The sequence below is a fragment of the Acanthochromis polyacanthus genome, chromosome 1, assembly GCF_021347895.1.
Source record: "Acanthochromis polyacanthus isolate Apoly-LR-REF ecotype Palm Island chromosome 1, KAUST_Apoly_ChrSc, whole genome shotgun sequence".
NCBI classification, from domain to species: domain Eukaryota; kingdom Metazoa; phylum Chordata; class Actinopteri; family Pomacentridae; genus Acanthochromis; species Acanthochromis polyacanthus.
This window is the reverse complement of record NC_067113.1, coordinates 6,746,298-6,770,179: the sequence shown is the minus strand read 5'-3', so window position 1 is coordinate 6,770,179 and position 23,882 is coordinate 6,746,298. Positions and strand designations below refer to the sequence as shown.

At 40.9% G+C, this 23,882-nt stretch overlaps 1 protein-coding gene across 2 annotated transcripts; it reads right to left on the bottom strand.

Annotated features, from left to right (window-relative positions):
• Positions 1-221: 221 nt before the first annotated feature.
• Positions 222-20,630, bottom strand: si:dkey-16j16.4 (uncharacterized). Of its 2 annotated transcripts, none has more exons than XM_022210642.2 (5): positions 20,055-20,627; positions 13,229-13,310; positions 12,553-13,067; positions 8,355-8,408; positions 222-1,491 (listed from the first exon to the last, which is right to left on the bottom strand). In XM_022210642.2, the coding sequence occupies exons 1-5, from the start codon at positions 20,121-20,123 to the stop codon at positions 1,366-1,368; spliced, it is 846 nt and encodes a 281-aa protein (XP_022066334.1). In that variant the 5' UTR covers positions 20,124-20,627; the 3' UTR covers positions 222-1,365. The 2 variants fall into 2 exon arrangements, with proteins under 2 accessions (XP_022066334.1, XP_051804286.1); XM_051948326.1 differs by lacking the exon at positions 222-1,491 and adding an exon at positions 3,579-6,074 and having other exon boundaries at positions 20,055-20,630.
• Positions 20,631-23,882: the final 3,252 nt, after the last annotated feature.

Here is a 23,882-nt window from a genome sequence, read left to right as displayed (position 1 = left end):
CACTTTTCTGTGGGCTTTTCACATTACACACAATAATTTGATTCATTGTTATTATATAGTTAAGGTTAGATATTGTTAAATAGTGTTTTAATAATAAATACTGGCAGATTTATTCGTCTGTTTGTTGTGGGCAAACACTGAGCTGAGAGCTGGAGGTTTTCCCTTTGATTTCTCACCTATATAATGCATATTGTCTGCATGAAATAAATAAAAATCATCCCTAAACAAGAGGCCACAGGGCATTTATTGATTCATTTTTGTGCAACAAGGGACGAAAATATGTCACAATGTTACATTCACTTCGGCGAAATCGTAGTTACAGTGGTGACATTGCGTTTGATCAACTCATCAGCTCATTTCAAAAGCTGAGAACTACCTCAAGTTTCATTCAATACAACAGGAATGTCATTTCAAGGCAATAAGAGATCTTTAGAAACACTGGGATGTCTTAGTTACACCAGTGGTCCTCTTCTACCTAGAAAGTAATGAGGTACAATATTGGGGAAAAAAATGGCACACTACAAGTAGGCTATGCAGAACACAGCACCATTTACACTTGCCAAATGTGCAGCAAACTATTGTCAGACTTTCTTATTTTCACTTATCTCTCTTTCTGCAAAACAGTGGAATTCATGCAAGGAAAGAGGATACAAGTACTTAACTTTGACCTGGACTACAAGTGACATATTCATTAAGAAACGTACATCATCAAAGGTCAAAGGTCGTCTATTGAACTACAGTCATATATGTTTGTTATAGCTCGACCTGCGTATTCAATAACACATCCAAAGAAGTAGTTTTTCAGACAGACAAATGTGACCACTGTCTATGTTCATCTCAACAATAACAAGATATCAGATGGCTCACCTTGCCATGTTTAGTATATGAAGTTACCAAGAACCTTGCAAGATGTCCAGTAATCACATCAAAGGAAGAAACCCTGGAACCATTTGATTGTCTTACATGCATTATTTCCCTTGATTATTGATCCAACCTAAAACTAAATTCAGGTTTCAAAATGGTCGCTCTTGTCCCTTTTGTACCACCTCTGGTCCGCAGTCCGTGTTTGTTTATTGATCGTTCCTTCTCCAATCACAGGATCTTTTCAGGGACAACTATATGCAATACCTGAAGGATCCTTAAAAATGTCGGTAGGCCGTTTTATTCCCCAAAGGCTCCTGCTGATTTGGAGAGTGAGGATCAAAGTGATAGGGTGGGATTACCTGAGTGTGCAGTAGCTCGACCATCAAACTAATGTCTTTCATAACAGTCACTCCTTGGTTTCGCTGCAGAAGCCACAAAAAAGCAGCTGTCTGGGAATGAGGAGAGGGGGGAGAGGATTATCTGGCGGGGGGATGAATTTCCTTATGAGCAGGGAGGATCCTCAGATGGGGTCAGGGGGCTGCAGGGGGGCACGGTGCTCAACGAGCGGAAGGCGAAGATGGAGGGGTCGTAGGTGTACCTGGGCGGAGGACGGCTGCCAGTCAGGTTCTGAGGACACAGAAACAGAGAGAGAGAGTTCATGGAGCTGCCAGAAGTAGGTGTTTGGGTTAATCCCCCCTTTGAGCTTTACCGGATGGAAATGGGGAGGATTAGCTGCTGTCCTTGACTTACAGTGTAAGTTACTGTGGTTACATTCATGTCAGCAGTGATGTAAGTTATTCTTGTCTTTATGTACCGTACAGGTGCAGCTGGGTCACAAGACTGGGAGAGAAGATACTCAAAACCAAACTAGCACTGGTGGAAAATGACTGCCCATCATTAGAACATTTTCACACAGATTTTTTTTTTCATTCTTGCAACAGGTTTAGTGACATCAATCCTTTTCCGCTTGCAGAGACATTCCCCCTCTGAGCAGAACCTTGCTTCTTGTAGCTCTAAAAGCCCTCTGTCTAAAATTAGCCCTGGTCATTTTCCTCCCTGCAGGAAACGACAGGAAATGACTGTTGGATTTGGCAGTGAGGCAGCACTTTCTCCAGAGCCTGCTGAGGGGGAGCGAAGTTTAAGAGAAGGTGCTGCGAGACAGATTCACTGCACTGAGCCGATCCCATGGAAAAACAGGAGAGGGTGTGTTTATGTGGATAGCTGTATGTTCTCAGTGTGGACCAAACACCTCTATGGCAGGTGAGACGGATGCATCCCTGACGCTGACTGATTCCGCTGAGCTGCAGAGAAAGTACCCACCGCTACTGGAAAAGTACCGGCTGACATCAATGCACATGATAAAAGTCCTAGTTGGAGAGCGTATGAGGCTACAGGTGTTGCTATGACTTCAGCTAACATCTTTAGGGATTTAGCACTGACAACCGAGCCACAGTAACTCAGCATCAATTCCCAAGACCACTTAGAGCTGTCGTATGGACCGATGTTAATATAAACAGGCCAAAAAAATGAGACATGGTAAAACAAATCACAGCCCAAGAGCAAGGTACAGTAAACTTAATAGATGGGAACTGTACTAAGATGTTCTCCATATGGTGGCTGCGGGTGGGTCTTACATCAGGACGGCTCCCTACCCACGTTAACAACCCTCACAGTGCCGTCCTGTGTTCACATCTGCAACACAACAGACATTTAGGGCTCTGAAGGGTCGATCCGAGGGCAAATCCCTGCAGACACCAAAAGCAGTAGCAGGAAAGTTGAGGTAAATCACCAGTAATAATGGCAGGTTTTAGAGATTTATTGCTATTACAAGTTCTTATCCTTCACTTAGACACCAGTCTGGAAAATATGCTTCATTGCTTTCTTAGCAGGAATTAACCCCTTGACGTCTATTGTCATGAATTCGCATCATCAGTACATACCTCGGAACCTTTTGCAAGCACTGGTTTACTTGTAATGAATGGGACCTAATAATTACTATATATCTGTTCTATGTGTAACAGATAAATTAACAATCTCCAAATTATTTTAGCATCAGCTAGAAAGCAAAAAAAAAAGTTTTTTTTTAATTTAATTGTGAATAAATTCAGGTGTCAAGAGGTTAAATGAGAAGATTCATATACCGAGCTGCACAGTTGTGCCTTGCAGCTAGAAGATCCACAGTTTGAGTCCCTGCTTTCCAGGATCTTACTGCATGGAGTTTGTATGTTCTCCATGTGCATGTGTGGGTTTTCTCCAGGTTCTCCGGCTTCCTCACAGTCTAATACCATGCTGAGGTTAATTGGCGATTCTAAATTGTTCATAGCTGTGAATGTGAGTGTGATTGTTTGCCTCTGTGTGTACAGTCCTGTGACAGACTGTTACCTGTCCAGGTGTCCCCTACCTTCACCCTAAATCAGCCGTGCGACCCTAATGAGGATTAAGAGGTGTACAGATGATGGATGGATTCATACCGCGCTCATGTACAGTGAACGTAAAGATATCACCAACAGTGTACGAGCTTAGTTTAGTATAAAGTCTGGAAAGAACTGCTACAGTCCGCAAAGTGAGCATCATGTGGCCAACAGAGACAGCTGGAGGTCTCAGTTAAATAGGAGTCATTTGCTTTGATTGTACTGTAGAGAAAAGTTACCATCGATAGAGCTAATGACATGAACTTCCCTGGAAAACTTGTAGAACTCTACAGCAGAGAAAAATGCAGTTAAACTCTTCAATCAAGCTGCCACTCTAAGTTTTAACAAACTGTGAATTAAACAGCACAAAAAAAAGGTAAAAGTAAACAAATGATTGAAAGAAGCCTCTTTAAGACGTGCACTTAATTCCATTAATCTAACAGCATCTGAACGTGTTGCCTTCATGTCTGAACGAGCACTTTTGAGAAAAGGTTGCTACAGCAATCCTACTAGGTTGGATGTAGTAACATTTGTGTATTAGTTACGTTTGTTGCTACCAGATGTTTGCAGGAGTTTTTCCTCTGAGTTTATTAAAAACCTGCAGGATAAGCAGCAGGATCTGAATGAACAGTTCCAAAAAGAGACAGTTGTGTGCATTTACACACAACAAACGACAACTTCAATAGTTCTTCATAAATTATCCCCAACATGGAGAATGGATTTATCAGGATCGAGCAGTCACAGTTTATAAGTTGCAGTTAAACCATGCTACATAGTGTCCATCCTGAGCTTCAAGTATCAGAATAAAGGGTTGTAATGACTAGTGAACAACAGACAGACGTGTCCATGGCACCCTTTACTCAAATGATCCATCATCAAACCCACGGCTAGTGTCGCCTAATTAGATAACACTGTAATAACACACACAGCCAATAGTGTTCAGCTGGCAGTAAGCTGGCTGACCAGCAACAGTGTTAGCTCAGTCATGCAACCTTTGCCTTGCAGGTGACAGAGGTCTTACTGGAACCAATTAGTAACAAAATCTGCCCTCTGAAGTTCACTAAAACACATGTTAGGACAAAAACAGTCTTTAACATTCTGAATTCAAGGAGGTTTCTGGGTGTTTTTTTTTTTTTACTCCTGTCACATTTTATATACTGTGGGTTTTATATTTTACTGCAGTAAAAAGTCTTGCACCTCTATGGAAATAGCACAGACCTGGTGAGAAATAGAACAGTTTTAAAGCCATTAATAATTAAAATAAAAAAAAGGAAAGAGCAAAAGTTGAATTTGTTTGATGAAAAAATGGTGACGCTACATACCATAGATACTTGATACTATTAGATACTAGATACTATTTGCATTTTTTCAATCTCGAAAAACTTTATTTTTCATACTACCACGCACGTCAGCTCTAGAGGGACATTTCACCATGCTGATTGTATCCAATTTATTAACAACGTTCTCCACTGTCTAATTGTTTTTAGGCCACACAGGCTTTAATTTTTGGATCAGGTATGTTTTATTTTCCATTCTATTTCTGGAATATGTTTGTCTTCCTCTGCTTCATATCAGCAGAGCCTGCAGAAAAGTCCTTGAATTTTTGTCCCAAACCGTTGGTAACAGCTAAAGGTATTCATTGCTTTTCAGTTATGTCAACGAGCGGAGAAATATTTGTTTTTACAAACTTAGAATTGGTGATAATTTTGGAATGAAACCATGCATCACATATGATTAGTTCAAGGAACGTGGGAAAGTAGATCGTTGGTTCTGTTCTGATAAAAGCTTCAATTTTGGTGATTTCTAAGGGCAACATGTTTATAAACTCGCCGACAGGTTTTGAGGTTTGGAGGATTAAAACAAACTTTACTCAAAGCTCAGTTAACTGCTAGAGGTAGCTCCATAAATGAGACGTAGTAAATAACTCTGGAGGAGTTATGTGACGATCGGCACTCGTTTGTCTGTTTGTCTGTCTGTTAGCAACATTACTTAAAAACGGACCAACGGATTAGGATGAAATTCTCAGGAAAGGTCAGAAATGACACAAGGACCAAATGATTAGATTTTGGCAGTGATGCAGCTTATAGTCTGGATCCACGGATTTATTAAAGATTTCTGTATCATTGTGAGATAGCGGCATGACGTCACTGTAACTATGACTACAAATGAACGCTACATCTGCTGCCTGCTAATGAACACATGATTGCAATCCTACTACAAATCGACTGCTGCACATCACGAATGTTTTCAAAGATTTCATTTGTTGGAAATCAAAAAAGCAACTGAGCAGCCTTGGTGGAGTACTGTGCTCTCTGTACTTTGGTCGTACGCTGGTCTTGTACTCACGATAATGAAGTTTACCTCAATCAGAAACCAGGACCATGCAGAATATTTTCCTTTAATTAAAGTTCCCCCTTCACTCTGTTCATATCTGCATCATTTACCTCAACTCAATCAATCTTTGCCCTCCTTTCCGCTCATTCTTTATGGTGGCTGAAACCAGACGCCATCACTCTTGCTTGCTACAGCGTGGTAAGCTCTCATCGGTACTCTCCTATTCACCTCCAACCCCTAGAGGGGGAAGGCCTTAGCAGCAGCAGTAACAGTGGCCAAAGCTGTGTTTTCCTAATGCTTCCACATGACTCCCCCCTTAAAACATTCATGCATGCAACCACCAGCCCCACCGACCTCCTTAACCTCTGTAACAACTCCCATGCTTGAACGCTTGAATCCAGTCTCAAAGCTGGGGCCCCTTCCAGATCCAGTGTCTCATCTGGATCCTGGCCAGGAAACTGAGGGCTGACAGATAAAAGTGGGAAAGAGAGACACAGAAACAGAGAGGTACCAACAGAGAAGAGATGTAAGAGAGAAGGAGAGATGGGAGGCGCACAGTATGGAGTGACACAAAGGGTAGAAAGCATCAACACGAGCCTCCAAATGGCTCATCAGTCCAAAGACTCACTGTGTTCTCACTTCAAGAAAAATCTATGAACTGGAACAAGCCCAGTGCCCAAAGACGTCACTGACGAGGACAACAACACTACCAACTACACCAGTGAGAACAGAGCATAATGAGCAATATCTCCATGTATCAGTGGAGCTAAACAGATAGCAGCCGGCCAGGCTATAAATGGAAAATGACTCCATCCCTGGAAATACACCACAAGGGAACCGCACACACTCCACCTCCTCTTCCTCCTCCTCAACTCTAGCTCTCATCGCCACTCTCTTTTCCTTCCTAAAATGCTCAAAGATCATCCTCTTTTTTCGTTTTACATATTTGTAGTCATCATACATAACTAAATGCATATACAGAGGATTAAAGTATACAAGAAGACAGTTGCTGTATGTGTGTATATGTAAACAAGTGTGTGATTAGGTTCCACTGACACTATCCCACACAACGTGATAATAACGTCACTTTTCTCACCACACTGTGCATCCTTCTGGAGTGCCCTGCTCTGTGCCAAGATACCACGGCTTGTTCCAGTCCACTCTCCAGCATGCTTCCCTTACACGCCGCAAACAAAATCGCTCGCACGCAGTTGCAGTGCTGAGTTGGTGTATGATTATTGAATGTTGTGTTTGGAGACCCATTTTACAGGAACATCAATCAGGACAGAACCTTGGGAAAATACCTTTGTATTTACTGAGCTTTTTAGGCAAGTAAATGCGTCCCTCCAAGACCACTAATGGGACAAATGGAAAGCCAGGCTATTAAAGGTTGTTGAGTGAGATCAAGAGATCAAACAAACCTGGAAAGAAAAAGAGCACGTTTTTCTTCTTGTGTCTTGGGGTTATGTATCACTGCAGTGAACTGGGTAGCTGGGTGCTGTTTGCAAAAAGAAACTGATGGTGCTATCAGATACACAGACGTCTCAGGCATGACTCTGTCGCGAGCAGGGCACGGGAACAAACGCTGTAGCCAGATGCTGTCCCAGTATGCAGTTGGATGGAGATCAAGGTGCTGGCGACAAGACAGGCCAGGCTGTTCACGGGGGCCAAGCAACCTTGCAACCTTATCACTGCTGTAATGGACACCCTGATCTGGACTGCCTGTTATCAGTCACATAAAAGGGAAAGTCTCTGTATGCAAGTGTGTGTCTTCATATCATTTGGCCATTACAGTTTTATTTATTCACTCGCCGGACTCACAGAGAAAACAAGGCAATATTGGGGAAGGGGTGCAAATGCTTAGAAAATAAACATACTGCTTTAAACTTGTGACCCAGCAGACATCCCACAGAGCAAAGCATACAAATGAGATTCAGGATTTTATTCAGAACTGAAACTAAACACAAAAGAATTCCCACTTCTCTGTACTTAGAAGTGTAAGTGAACACAAACAGCCACTGGGGTTGTACTAAATTTAATAGTACACATTTGCAGGATGTGCTGATTACTATATATTTTCCCCAGTTTAAAAAGGTGTTCAGATCCTGTCCCCAAGCAAGATGTGGGGGAGCAGTAGGCATCGGGTTCTTCACAGCCTAAAAAATTACACATACTGCCAGTTCAGCTGGAGATGTTGTCCTTTACAAGCCATGGTAAGGTTCTGAGCAAGAGGCGCATGAAAATACCATAGCAGATACAACTTTTGGAATAACAACCATCAGTAAGAGCACTTTAAACATAAATTATAACTACTGTTCAAAAGTCTGGGGTAACCCAGACAATTTCATGTCTTCCATGAAAACTCACACTTTTATCCATGTGCTAACATAACTGTACAAAGGTTTTCTAACCATCAATGAGCCTTTCAACACCATTAGCTAACACAATGTAGCATTAGAACACAGGAGTGATGGTTGCTGGAAATGTTCCTCTGTATCCCTATGGAGATATTCCATTAAAAATCAGCTGTTTCCAGTTAGAATAGTCATTCACCACATTAGCAATGTCTGATTCATTGAATGTTATCTTCATTGGAAAAAACTGCTTTTCTTTAAAAAATAAGGGCATCTGTAAGTGACTCCAAACTTTTGAACGGTAGTGTACACTTTGTGCATTTATGCTGACAAAATACAACTGGTATTGTTTCTTTGCATAGGAAAGTAAGCTGCATAAAAATGAACTCACCCGGATCTTTATAGTCCGCGTTTTCCCTCCACAGTTCTTTTTCAGCAGCATTTTCTGTGGAGAACAAGAATAGACAATGACAGCTATGGAGGGGCATACACTTGCTGGCTGTCAACATGAGATATTTTGCAGCAGCTTCTCTGTGACAGTGACGATCCCAAAGCGGTGGGAAAGTTATGTTACGTGTGTAATCTGCAAACTTTGTCTCGTACAATAAACTTTTTGTAATGCAAAAACCCTGCAGTGTAAAGCTCATTCCAGGCTTATGTGTGTGTGTGAATATTGATTGTATTAGAGCATATTACAACAGTCAGCCATTTCAAAACCATTATTTGAACAGTAATCGCTACATTGCAAAAGCAACATATGACGTGCCAAGAAGTAAAACAGGCCAGTCAATTAATGTTGAATCAGGATGATCAAGGAAGTGAGGCAAATCCAGCTGTCCCACTAAACTAAACAGTTGGTCAATGAAGCTTATGCAATATCCTGTCTCCCACTCCCCTTCATGTCCACGCAGCACCACTATTCTCAAAAAAACAGTGGGGGTGGAGGGACCACACAATCATCGAATTGTCTCAAGTTTGGGAGGTAGCTTCCAAGGGGGAAGGGAGCACAGGAAAGAATGGAAACACAAGACTCCTGCTGCTGCGATGTGGGAGAGAGCCGGTGTGCACTTGCCCTCATGCTCACCTCCTGCCAACCCTTATCTTCTTCATATCAGTGGCACTGCAGTCCATTTGGGTGTGAGCTGCTTGAGCAGGAATTAAAAAAAAAAAAAACAGAGATGTGTCCTTTGTATGTAATTGAGCTTTTGAAAATGCAAACAAAAGTACCTACATTTTGAAATCTCATGTTCTACAGGTCCACTTTAAACTTTCAATGAGCCTATCTACCTGGAAATTAAAGTGATAGATAATTTTATCCTCTCGTTTCATCCTACACATCCACCACTCTGAGGCAGAATCATTGTGTCCATCACCACCCCACACAACGCTCGACTAAAGCTATACACACACACGCACACACACACACACGGCCAACAGGTCGTGACTTGCAAGCTAGCTAACTGTTTTGACTGAGTGTTGCAGTTATTCATGGAGAACACAGCGGATTTTAAAGGTTTTGTCCCTGTGTGATGCTTGGACATTTACAGTTTGTTCTGCTGTTGTTTCAGTAACTTAGATTAGCTTGTCATATATGAAACCTGCCATACAAATTAAGTTGTCAAGACTTGCCTTTTCCATTCTAAACCCTAGTAAGGCCTATAATCATTGTTTATGTCTTATTCATTAAAGTCAGACCAGATTTTGAAGCCAACCTTTGAAACATCAACACAGCTGATTCTACCTGAACTTCTGAAGACATTATTCCATAATTGAGCTTATTTTTAAAGCATGAAACACCCAAAATATAACTGACTAATACATTGCCCATCGCAAGGAAGTCTCAGCCGGTGGGTTTTCTAACGACAATAAAATGAACAGAAACCAACAGCTGTTTCAAGAGTAGAGTACTTTTAATACTCCATTATGCATGGAAAGTAGCTGGAATTGAGGTAACCTAGCAAATATAGTTTCTAAAAATACCTCTATGGCTAGCAGAGCAACAGGTGTGTGTTATTACACTTTGTAGAGATGGACCATATATGACCAGCATCTGCCACACAAACTGTTGCTCTTCTGTAATTACATTAATAATGACACGGTCACAACTGTACAATTCAGCATGGATTAACCTGCATTAGGGATTATCAGAGACTAAAATAAAACAACCCCCTGAACTTTCAACCCTCTCTTAAAGAAAATGATGAGGTAAGTTGTGCTAGACAGTCTTGGATCTTCTGCCCAGGGGAAACCATAATTACAATTTGTTTCAGTGCCCTTCCAATAAACTTGTTTGGATTCAATAAATCAAAAACTAAAACTTTTCTGATGCAACGGACGAATTACTCGTTTAATATGAAATTTTTTTCTAAATTGGTACCAGACATTTTACTCCTTCCACAACACAGACAAACCATTCTAAACAGAAAACTTCCCAAAGTACACTAATAGTCTGAAATTAATGTGTTAGAGAGCACTGCATTGGACACATTCGGCAACCCATCATCTCATATGATGCAGAATTCCCTGGATTTTACATCTTTAAAAGTGCATTTTAACAAGAACCAAGTCAGTCTTTTTACTTTCTATGGGTTTAACCCCAGGACAGCATCTGCAGAAGAAATTACACTGTGCTGGTGCAGAAGTGGAGGCAGACTTTGTGACTGGAAGTTGTCCAGCTAAAGGGTTAATGGGAGACTCTTGCTGTGTCTGCTAGCTACCTCTATAGGCCCCCTTTTGTGTTCCCTGCAGCACCTCCCATTCCACTTGACTGAGTGGGCACACACACTCACACACACTGATACAGCTACAAAATCAGACAGGAGGATGTACACATGCAGACACAAACAGACAGGCAGGATGATGGATGCACACACACACACACACACACACACACACACACACACACACACACACACACACACACACACACACACACACACACACACACACACACACTTTTCCTCTTTTTCTCTTCACCTCGCTCTTTGCTGCCCGCTGTCTCTCATCATCTGTTCCTTCCCTCTAAAAACCCCATGGACATATGGACCCCTGAAACCTGCAGTTTCTCTCTTTGCAAACACACACGCTCAACTCACCGAAACACACACACACACACACACACACACACACAGATGCACACACCCTTTTCCATCCGTGATGTGGGCCAACAAGTCTATTGGATTTTAATGATTAGTGGACCAGCTTCTCCATGACTCATTAGTGGCTGTCGTTTTTCTGTTGTTTATTTAATCCTCTCCTTCTGCCTCCACCCCTCCATCGTTTCCCCTCGCTCACCAGCCTTTGTGAGAAACGAGGGCGGACATCTGCCGTCCGTGCCTCCCTCTCCTTCATCCCTCTCCAGCCAGACCACCGTGGTGGCGAGCGTCCGGCTATGGAAAGGGAAGACTTTGTTTGGCTGCGCGAGCGTGCACATTTTGCATGACCGTGTGTGTGTGTGTGTGTGTTTGGAGGGTAGTCATCGTTGTATTTTTGGACCGAAGCCTCGACCCGAGATCGCTGTTTGATTTGCTCAGGGGGGTAGTTCAAGGCTCATCTGCCATTTTGTACTTTTACCATATTCAGTGAGATGGACATATTGCTGTGGTGTTAAATATTAAACTGCATTACTAATGCTAAGAAATGTACTTCAGCTAATGGTGAAATTGATATTTAGAGATGAAAGGCCATCCTGAGCTAATAAGGCGACATCACACAATCTTGTGTCATAATGTGGAGCATAAGAAAATGCATACAGAGAATGAGTCTGTCAAGGATTTTAGGAAAAAAAAAACTACTGCAAAAATTGATACCAACTACCAACTGATGACAATAAATCAGATACTAAGAGTCCAAGGAACAGTATGGCAGGTGGGCAATGTGGCCTACAGATTATATGAGGGTCTTTTGTAGACTCACGATCCACGATCTGGATCACAATTCTTTCCAGTGATTTTGAACTTTAGCTTTACGCTTTTTAAAATTTAAATGGAAATAATTGTACTTCTCATGCCTCAACATATATTTACATGTCAAATACAAAACATATGATATACAAAATCTAATGTATTGCAGCTTAATTACTGAAAATGTCTTAATTATCTCTGCCTCAACAAATTACAGTACTACAATGCTACTTTAATACATTAGTACTCATAATACTATAATACTGAGTATGTACTGGTCTTACTCTTTAGATGAGTTTCACATAATTCAAATTTTCATTTTCTACATAAACGTTTGCTTCCAGAAGAACCTTTCAGACTGCCATCCCTATTTACTACCTCTGCTGTCATATTGTTAATATGTTACTACTGTTATGTAATGATAAGTTAATGATGTGAAAGTGGAGAGTTAATGACTTATGCTGAGTGCCAACAGACTGCAGTGTTTATTACTCACCTGGTCCAATGTGTTGGACAGAATAAACAACAGCTATTTCTTAACTTTTTACAATAGGTGGGGCCATAATAGTTTGACTATGCTCAGCAAATGCCATAGTTTTCTGCCTATTATACAGAAAAGTATTTTATCGCAGCAGACATGTTGGCCATAGACTGGTGCTCTTGGTAGTTAAAGCTTGGACTACTAACCTGTTGCATTTTTTCTAAGTCCAGACTGGGTCTGCCTGGCTCTCCTCCGTAGCTGTGCCGATATTTTCGGTAAGGTGCCGACTGGTCAAAGTGGGTCAAAATGATGGGCCGTGCAACTGGTTGTACCACCTGCAGCTGAAATCGCATAGGGGGTGGCCTGAGGCTACGTGGTGGGCTGGAGCTGAAAAGGACAGGACTGGGGGAGGCAGCCAGACAAGCACCGGGCTCAACCAGCGGCCTGGCAGAGGCAGCCGGTGACCCACAGCCACAGAGGTCCCGCACCTCCTCATCACTGGAGGCGCTGCTGTGGTGATCGCTGTGGCGCTGGGGAAGTGCAGACATCCACTTCCTGTTGTCACCGCAGCTGATTCGCTCAAGTTCTTCCTCTGAAGAGTGACGGTCCAGATTGGCATCTAAAAGGAGGCGGAGGCGTCGTAACCGGGCCGGAGACAGAGGACCTTGGTTGTGCTGCTGGCTGGTGGCCAAGGGGGTGAGGGCACAATTTCTCCGTCTCTCTGGAGGAGTTGAGAAGCAGAAAATGTCAAAGGAGACGTTGGAGGCCTAGTTGTATAAGAATCCATGCGCTCTTATTTATGTTCAACTGTAATCATTAGGTGATGAAGAAAATCATTATCTGTTTGCAGTCAAATGATGTGACCGGCAATTACGCACATACCTCTGTCAATCTGTGCGAGCTCCTGGTTCTCCCCTTCTGAGTCATCACTCTCCCCTCCCTCTCCACTGCCATGATAAGAAATCTGGAAAAAGGAATCAGTTTGCACTGTAGGTCAAATATACCATGGCAGAGTAAACTCTTAGATTCCCTGCTGTAGCAATGATCTCTATTCTTATAGAGATTCTTATATATTCTTATCTGTCTGATCTTATTCTTTTGTTAATTAATTTTGATTTGGACAAAGTGTAAATAATGCTTTCAGTTTGACTGAACAAAATAAAGGATCAGGATAAAAGCTACAAAGCACCACTAAAAACTAACTCATTCATAGTTAAGAGGCTCAATAATTAACCTAGTTTGGACTTGGATATAGTTTATCACAAGTATTAGAACAGATTAAAATTCAGGTGTGCACAGACTCCCACAAAGGTCAAAAACAGAAAACACATCTTTAAATTCTAACTTGTTTACTAAGTGTTCTTAGTTTGCCACAGACATCTCTAATGTACTTACAAGAAAAACAACAAGCATCATAATACAAACTGTATAATACTGATGTTTGCAAAAGGGGGCACAAAGGTCAGTCACAGTATTGTTTAAGTGCAGACTTCTTTTTCTTTCCCACAACCTAAAGCAGTCTGTCTCTTTAAAATCAATTCCTCCTCTACAGCAGCAGCAACAATACAGATATCCTGCAGACTGCAACGCTAAGAGTTAAGTAATGCGCCTCACACTCAGTAATTACCACTCCGAGGCTTCGCTGAGCAGCTGCCATCTGTGCTTGTGCATGTGTGTGTATGCTGACACACATTCATCCACACAAACATGCATAGTGTCCTCCCTTCCACGCTGTAACACGCACACACACACACACACACACACACACACACACACACACACACACACACACACACACACACACACACACACACACACACACACACACACACACACACACACACCTCTTTTTTTCAGAAGCTCTTCAAAAGAGTGAAAAGAGGAGAAAGGAGCCAGTGCTTCAAAGCCCAATAAGGGAAGGAAGGTATTCACTTCATACATAGTGTAAATGTTAATGTACAGTTTCCCAGACAGTTGAAGTCAGTCAGCTACATCAGAGTGCTACACATCTAAATCTAAGTGCTAAAAAAAAAAAAATCAAACAACACTTTCTATCATTACCAGTTCCTCTGTAACTTTTAGGTTTCCCAAAATGACTATAAATCAAATATATGTCCTAATCTCATACACTGTTGACTTCAGCACAGTTTCTAGGCTTTATGATGTCAATCAAGAAAGAAAAAACAGCATGATGAGCCAAAAAAAGCTAAACAAAAGTCGGAAGATTTAACATTGGAATTGGTCTAGTGTTCCAGCATTGTACCCATGTCAAGGTGTCCAACAAAGGGCACATTTGTAGACAGAAAAAACATTTGGGCAAGGCCTGAGTGCAGCCTTTTTTCAATAGTATGCGAGCTGTGGAACAGATTCTCAATGAACATCCCCAAAGACAAAACACCTTGGCTGTGGAGGCGTCTCAAGTTAAACAGCGTCACTTCATAAACTCACTGGAAAATTACACTGAGTAATAACTGTGAGAAGGAAATGGAGTTTGGCAAGTGGTTGGCTCAGAGCTTTAGCTACATTGTTCACTACAGTGAATTATTGTTAGGGAACATGCATGAAACAGCTGAAATCCCATTTAAATTTACTACAGCAGGATGCTAAGAATAAAGTGACTCTGGTGGTTCATAAACATGTCTTAATTTTACTCTGAAGAGACACGAGTTTAGTCTCAGACATTTAAATCTGCTCAGTGAAATCAACACAATGACTACTTATTTTCACTAAAATTTGCATCATGAAAGCCACAGAGTTAGCAGCTTCTATTTCTGTGGAGGTCTAAAAGTTTCACCACCGACCAATCACTGTCTGTCCTACAAGAAAACACAAATCTAAACTGACAACAATGATTTGGTCTTTCCTCCCCCCTAGGGATCTCTTTAGACACAGTAGTTAATAGCTCAAATAACACATAACAATTCAACTGTGTATAAAAAAAGGTTGCATGTGCAAGCATTTGAATAAGTTTCACTTTAACACTGTTCTAGCCCTTTCCATTTCCTAAACAGTGGAGCTATGTGTCAGACAGTTATCTGACATCAGAATGTACAGAATTCTTGTTTCAAATGTTCATGTGTACTTCATGCAGTGTGCGTTTGTATGAGGGAGAGCAAGGGAACTTTGCATGTGTTCCTCAGTGAACCACATCTGATATGGTTACTGCTTTGGCATAGCTAGCTACAACAAACACTTGAGTCTAACTGACATTCTGGTTAGACAGGATGGCAGAGTTACGGTGAGAGAGGAGTGACAGGGTTTCACCATCGTACTGTACTGTTGCACCACATCCATGGCGATAGCTGGCGCTTTCATGCAATTTTACCTGTAAATACACAAAGTATACTGCTAATAATGAAACTAAAATGTTAGCAGTCGCACTACATTTACCTGTAGTGTGTGTGTGTTTGTTCCCGTTAGATTTCTCATTTCCAGTGGTTCAGTCTTTTTTAAGCTCTTGTATAATGTTGTAGGTAAGGCTGGACTGCACCACTTTAACCTGTACAGGGCAGCCTCACACTACAATCATCCATCTAGGCGTGGATGCTGCCTTTCCACAAGTGTCGGTCTTGGATGAAGAATAGGGTGACTCTCATGTCAGCGCTTTGATAAGAAGTAGAAAGCTGACTCTAAAGTATCAAAGTTGTGGCTTATAGCATACTTTGGCCTCGTCGCTGCACAGATAAAATGCATGAAAACTAGATGCCGTTAACACTTGCACAGGTGGACCAGAGTATGTTAGGATCCAAGAGTTTGTGACCAGTGAGCACCATAAGGAGCAGTACAAAAATCTTCTTTTTTTTCACCAATTAAAAACAGAAAGCAGACAACGTATGTATGAAGCGCACAAACACAACCCAGTCAAATATTCAATCAGGACCACCCACAGTCACATCCTTCCCCACACACCTATTAGTCATTAGCGCTGCATTCAGAATGAAAACCCACCATGGTGAAGGATGTATGCTAAGCTGAAAACAGGTGGGAAAAGGCATTTAAAGGCTTAATGACCCAGTGTTTAGTGTACTAACCACAGTTACGTAATCACTTCTACACTGATAACATTCAAATATTATCTTCAGGTCTATCCATCATCTTGTCCAGAACATAAATAGGACGGCACTGACGCTTTGCAAGACAAATATTCCAGTGAGGTTTGAGGTGAGGATGTGAACTGCTAATAGCTACAAGAGCAGCATGGATCTGAGATGCCACTGGGAAAAACTGCCTCCGACTAGCTTGAAAGCTCATTTCAGATATTTTCTCACACTTGCAAATTGACCATGAAGTTGTATAATATTTAAAAATTCAATTTACAGATATACACTTTGACTGAAGAGTAGCATATTTATGTTTAGAATAGTTCAAAATCTGAAATGCTGCAACAGAACAGCGTGAACTTCAACGTATTTGCACATCGTTCGTATTAGAGAATATCATCTCTGCTGTGATATCCTGTGCACAACATTTACAGATAACTGAAGAAGATAAGATGAAATTCAAGTTCATGTCAATTTAATAGTCTAATCTGAGACATTTGAGGCTACGTATTTGCACGTATACTTGCTAGCCTCTTGATTTACAGATTGTGTTGTCTAAATTGGTTTTACATTCTTATTTATATTACAGTACGTAATAAGACATGTAACTGCAGGCTACTTGATATCATTCTAGGATCTCAGACAAACAAGCAAAGTGACAGTGAGACTACATGAATAAGGCATAAAAACTGCTTTTGTGCATACACGCAAAGGCACACAAAGAGTTGTGTGTTTGTGTGTCAAGAACAGTTGAATGAAATCCTTGTCAGTCCCTTGCATCACTGAGCAGCTTGCTAAGCTGGATCAATGGCAATGTCACAGCATACACACACACCACCCAGTTCACACACATATCAGCTTTGCTCTGTCCTTCCACACTGTCATGGACACTGTCACACTCCATTGCCCCTCATAAAAACACACAGCTGAGGGTCAGAGATGGTTGATTCTCTTTCTCCCACACCTCAATGGTTCTTCCCTATAAAGCAGTCTAGATCAATGTTAGCTCCGGGGAATAATACAGTAACAGGACCTCAGGAGACCTTTAGTCCCCTTCCAACTATCCTGAAATGGTCAGTTTGCCCTCAGCCATTCAGTGCAACACAATTCTAACTCAAATATTATCTGAGGTACCAGTGAAAAGCAGGCCAAGGTTTACAGCAAACACTCAACCTAAATTAAACCACAATCAAATTTCTGCTTTTATTTATTGCTATCAAAACAATGAATGTCAGTAATCAGCCATAATGAAACATGGACTGAAATGGGGTTCCCACCAGACCTTTAACTAAAACAGATGCTCAGAACACAGCACAACCCAACCTTGTTTTGCTGTCAGAAACAATAAAATCCATCTTCCAAATAACCTGATCCAAGCAACTGCACCTTCCAACGAGCTGTCAGCACTTGAGCTTGTCTGCACCCTTTAAAACCAGCCAACAGCATTGTTATTTGGTTAAAGAGGCAAACAAACGACATTTGATGCATGACTGGTCATGGGCAGTACTACCCAATCTGTAATAGCAGTTGCAGAATATGTTCTCTGGCTCTGGAAAAGAACTTTCTAAAGTCTGAGGAAATAACCCCTGATGGTGTCATTAAAGTAATCTCCGCTGGGGTTTGGAGCCGACAATATTTTAAGGGAAAGCCTGCACTACAAACTGTGGGCAAGGAGTTTGTACGACATCGGTATTCATCATCATGCAGGCAGACCAAGTCCAAAAAAAAAATCTGCTGTTGAGCTGTTATGGGAAATGTGGGATCCAGAGATTTCAGTGCTACACCCATACAAGGACTAAAAGCCTGTCTCTCACCAGTTCTTGAACTTTGTGGAAGTGCACTAGAGTCATCCAAGCAAATGCATGAGCCAGTATTAGCTTAATGCACACATGCTGGCTGGTAAGAAGGAACTGCAATATAGAAAGGTCAAACTAGTTTTGAGAAATTTAGAAACAGTGACATTAAACATAGTACTGTCATCAGAGAGCACTGGAAATAGATACTTTGACTGTAAAACATCCCACAAAATGTACTAGTTGTATCAAGCAAGAAAGTTACCATTGACTGCTAAATCACTTTAACAGTTAGGGTATAAAATACTGATAAATTAGCTGGAGCAGCCCTTTACAGACTTCCTGACTGTTGCTTCACTCCCGGATCTCAGCACTTAACATGCTGATACAGTGTTACAGTTACTAATAACAGGAATTTTTTTGGGCCAAAACTATAAAAAATAAGAATGTAATAAACTGTAATTATCCTTGAAAGTTATTTCAGTCAAAGCTAACTCCCCGGTTTATGCTGACTGACACTTTTCCAATCTGTCATGATGCAAGGCTGCAGGTCCTGGAGCAGGTTTCTCACTGGTTTTTCCTATTCAGATGGCCTAATCAGGGCTGTTTACAGTGAGAATTCCTCATAAATAATCAGTGTAGGAGCTTCAGAGGCATGTCAAATAGCTTCCATGAAGCTGCATTTTAGTACGGGGTGTAGGCATTAGGCCTAGTCACTGCTCACAATTCACTTTCCCCATCGCCCTAACCACTTCCAGCAGAAAGGATTCTACCACTGAACAGAGCAACAAACACAAACAAACGTAGACAATAGAGATGGCACACTTTCCCTTGTATCCACCACCAGGCCTTTGAACAGGAGCACTTTGGCACAAAATGGCTGCCATGCGACTATACAGTTGGTTGACGCACAACAGTGTTGTGGACGGAGCAAGTTAGTGACCCATGCAGGATACAATTCACCCTTCTACTCACCAAAAAGAGGCATTATGCAAACTGAGCGGGCAGTAACAATTGAGGAGCACTTACATGGGTTCTGTTGTGGAAAATTGGAGGTTGAAGATGTACATGTTGACACAATTATAGCTCACGACAATAAGGTTTGTACTGGAATGTTTGCTTTTTCTAGTATTTGTATACGTCTGAATGAGCTGTCACTACTATTCACTCTTTCTCACCAGCTATTTCCATGTGGAAAATACAGGCTCTGTGTAAGACGAAAAACCTGGATAAGGACACAAAAGTGGCACTCCAGCAGATTATCCCCTCTGACACACAAGAGAAGTGAGGCCAATGAGTGTGGACACATCACTCTCTGTTTCCTCGAAATGACAAACAGATGATCTACAGTTTATGAGTCAATGAGTGTCCATGTGTAAGTGGAAGAATGTGTTGACATGTAGCAATGTGGATCTTAGGTTTCCTCACGCGCAGCCCTGCATACGCCTTGAAGAGTAAATTCATCCTAACATGGTTATGAATGGGCTGAGGTGCTTAGAAGCAGAAAGTACCTCCACCTAAAGTGAATATTTCCAGAGAGGCTCAACAGAACAGTATGCTGTCTATCTGGCTGTGTGTGTGTGTGTGTGTGTGTGTGTGTGTGTGTGTGTGTGTGTGTGTGTGTGTGTGTGTGTGTGTGTGTGTGTGTGTGTGTAAATATGAAAGAGAAACAAGGACAGCGTTAATGAGCAAGGTTACAGTGGGAGTCCTCATAATGTTTAAGCTCAAGTCACAAGACAAAGGTAAAGCCACGCAGTTCACAGACGAGCTCATTTCTTTCTCAGCTCCTTTGTATGTGTGTTTTAGTGCTCTTTAAGTGTGCTGACACGCATATTTTAATTGTAAGTCTGCAAATAGTAACTCAGTCAAACTTACCTTCAGTTGAAAAGGATGTATCTCATTGAGTGAATGTCTTCTTAGCTTCTTCGTGAGCGTTTTTAGCATTTTTCTGGAGTACTTTATGGCTTATCCCTACAATTAGCGCCGTGTGTATCACTGGCTCTTATGCGACGCTTACTACAACTTCATTAGCTAACATCAGCGACTTTACGCATTTAAAACAAGGCACGCTTGACTTCCAACCTCGCTAACCACAAAAAACAAAAACAAAAACACCGCCGTAAGCAGCCGCACACTCTTAGCTCCAAGTTAGCTGCTGTCGATAAAAATGATACGCCGAAATGGATAAAAAACTGCGTAGATGCGGCTTGTTTTCAAAGGCTGGACGTAGCAAACTTCATATTGTCGAGTTCATTAGAGTCTACGTTACAAAGTCTGTTTCTTCTCACCAGCCGCAGCCGACACTCACTTCCAGGGCTTAATTCAAAGATGTGGCCAAAATTTAAAAAAAAAAAAAATCAACTTGTTCGCATTCAGACACGCACACACGCACACTTACATACATACACACAAGTAAATGCACAGCAGCGGCTACACTGACACACACAGCTCTCCTTCAGCCTGAGCGTAGAGCCTCTGTGATTGGCTGAGCCGCCCGGTGATGTCATTGCTGCCCGTGAGGAGGAGGGGTGAGAGTTAAAGCCACACCAGCTCTGATCACTGTCAGCTGCACTCTCACACAAAAACTTCAGAAGTTTGGGGTCACTCAAACAATTTCATGATTTCCATGAAAACTCGCACTTTTATTCATGTGCTAACATAATTGCACAAGGGTCTTCTGATCATCAAATAGCCTTTCAACACCATTAGCTAACACAATGTAGCATTAGAACACAGGAATGATGGTTGCTGGAAATATTCCTCTGTATCCCTATGTAGATATTCCGTTAAGCATCAGCCATTTCCAGCTAGAATAGTTATTTACCACATTAGCAATGTCTAGACTCTATTTCTGATTCATTTAATGTTATGTTCAGTGAAAAAAAAAAGCTTTTCTTTCATAAATAAGGAGCCCAAACTTCTGAATGGTAGTGTGTCACATTTAAACCTATCACTTTTCTGTTACATCGAGGAAAATTTTGTTCTTTTGCAGCTATGTCTTTGTAAGGTTTCAGATGTTGAGAACCTCACAAACCGGATGGAAATGCCAAGTGGTGTTGAGGTATGGAGTGTGATGGTAAAAAGAGCCGCAGCAGACAGGAGTTCTTTTTTTCCAGAGCTCTGATATTTTTGTTTTTTTTTTAATTAATCCTATCAAAACTTACAATAAAAGATCGTGAAGAGGCAACAAACGATACATGAAGAACATGTGGCAGCATTCCTTTCAGCAGAGCACACGCGCCTGACCCCTCTTCTCTACACACACTTACACCTGCCACCTAATCATTCTAGACCATACCATTCCCACTATCTCCTCACACCAAACCCATCTCCCCTACCAGATTTACCTGGCTAATAAACTCAGTAAGACTACACACAACATGTACAGAACTATACAGGAAAATGAAATCAATAATAAACCAAAGAATTAACTAAACAAAAATCTAAACAAAATCAAACACTCTAACAACTCCCCAGATAAATTTGTATTATCTCTTTTAATAGTTAATGGCAAAGTTAACACACACATTAAATATCTGATTATAACTGACAAAAACCTGTCTCTCAAAAAGCTCATCAGCATAAAGTCCAATCTGAGCAATTTCAAAACATCAGCTGCAAGTGGTCCCAGTCTGCTGCCTTTTTCCCCACCCGGGTTACTGCATCACAACCTGGACACAGGTAGATGTGACCACACTCAAGCCTGTGTACTCACTCTGTACAAAAAGAAACACCCTGGAAGTATCTGATAAACAGCCAAGAGATCATCATCACTACAATATCCTAAAAAATATTTTTTCAATTTTGAAACTTTCATATTTTACTCTGATGCACGCGTGATGTTTCAAATGATTCACAATCTTGCAGACCTTCTCTTAGAGCAAGGGTGTCAAACATGTTTTGTAAGAAGATAGTTCACTAAATGTGATCATTTTCAGAATGTTTTTTTTTTTTTTTTTTTTTGCGCTCCAGGCCACTTGAGATCAAATTGGGCTGTATGTGGCCCTGAACTAAAATGAGTTTGACACGTCTGCCTTAGAGGATGCTTGGCTTACCTGCATTGGTATTGTAGGAAGGACTAGAGCATCCAGCAGAGACAGCTTCTGGTCAATCTGACCTCACAGTTTTCCATCCATGCATTCATCAGAGGCTAAAATCACTTTGCATGATTTAAAATCAGCCCCAGGCTTTTAATGTATTATATTTACAGATCCTATTTACTACTTAACACTGATAGACTTTAATGTATTGTATTGTTTATATAGTGTACTGGATGTTTCTTTTGTCTACCTGTCCAGGACAGTTTAACCAGATATAAATTCACTAACTCTGGTGCTATTATTTTTAACTGTGCACCATCCATCTAGAACAAAATAAATGTTTGTACTTGCTACAAACTGACAATGTTAGTGTCTCCTTTAAAAAATTACAGAAATTTTTTCAAACAAATACTTAACAAATCTCTGGTTCCAGACTATAAGCTGCATCACTGCCAAAATCTAATCACTTGGTCCTTCTGTCATTTCTGACCTTCCCCGAAAATTTCATCCAAATTCGTTATTCTGTTTTTGAGTAATGTTTCTAACAGACAGACGGACAGACAGACAGACAGACAGACAAACGTACAGCAATCGTCATAAAAAGTTTTATCATATTATGTTTTTGTGTACTTTATTTTTTGTATATTTTACTATGCTGGCCTGCTCATTTTTTGTTTTGTTTTTTCTTAGTCGTTTGCATTGTGGTTACTTGATTTTTTCCTTTCACATATTAGGTGTTTCATAAACTTAATTGATGTGCTTTGCACAGCACTATATAAATAGTCTTTTTATTTTTCAGTTATAAGTTAATTTTAGTTTAAATAGTCAGCCACAGATTTTTTTTAAAAAACAGACATACTGATTAGTGAAAGGATGAGAAACTTAAGTGTACTTAGAAACATAAATTATGTTAAATGACTTTCATTTTGACACAGATCGTTGCTGACATGTTTTACTGCAACACACACATGCAAATCAGGCATCATTAATAAGCCGATCAGTTACATCTGTGCTTGTCCTGCTTTGATATAGGCCTTCTGTTGACAAGGTGAAGCTGAAACGTGTCATTCCAGCTAAACAGCTCTTCAGACCAGCATTCATAGACGGCGTGTTGGATAAGGTGTTCAGATCCACATGGTCGAAATACACCATTACAACAATTAAATCATCTGGAGAAATGTAAAGCATCAACAGTACTTAGTCTAGCAAAACCTAAAACATGAACTCAAAACACCGTGGATTATTATTATTATTGATGCCTCACTGTGTAAACACCATTATCCTATCATTGCTAGTCTACTTAAGTATCTTACACCTTTGCATGGTTCAGTCTATTTTACAAGCTCATCCTATTGTATGTTTTGTGTGTTGTCTGCTCCTTTGTTTGGTAACAAATAGTTGAGACTCTTTCTGGATCTCACATTTGCACTTGAATACAACACCAGTGACACTTAGTCTAACTGTGCACTGCTGCAGTTTGCAGCATGAATGAGGCTTTTAGCTGTTCCTGACATTGTACTGCAGATGTTCTTGTGTTATATTCTTAATGTGATTCATCATTAAACCATTTTTAATAAAGACCACCTTTTGCACATATCTTATTGATCCACTGATGTGTTTATCATGAACAGATTACTCAAAATATTGGTTGTGACTTTGGCTG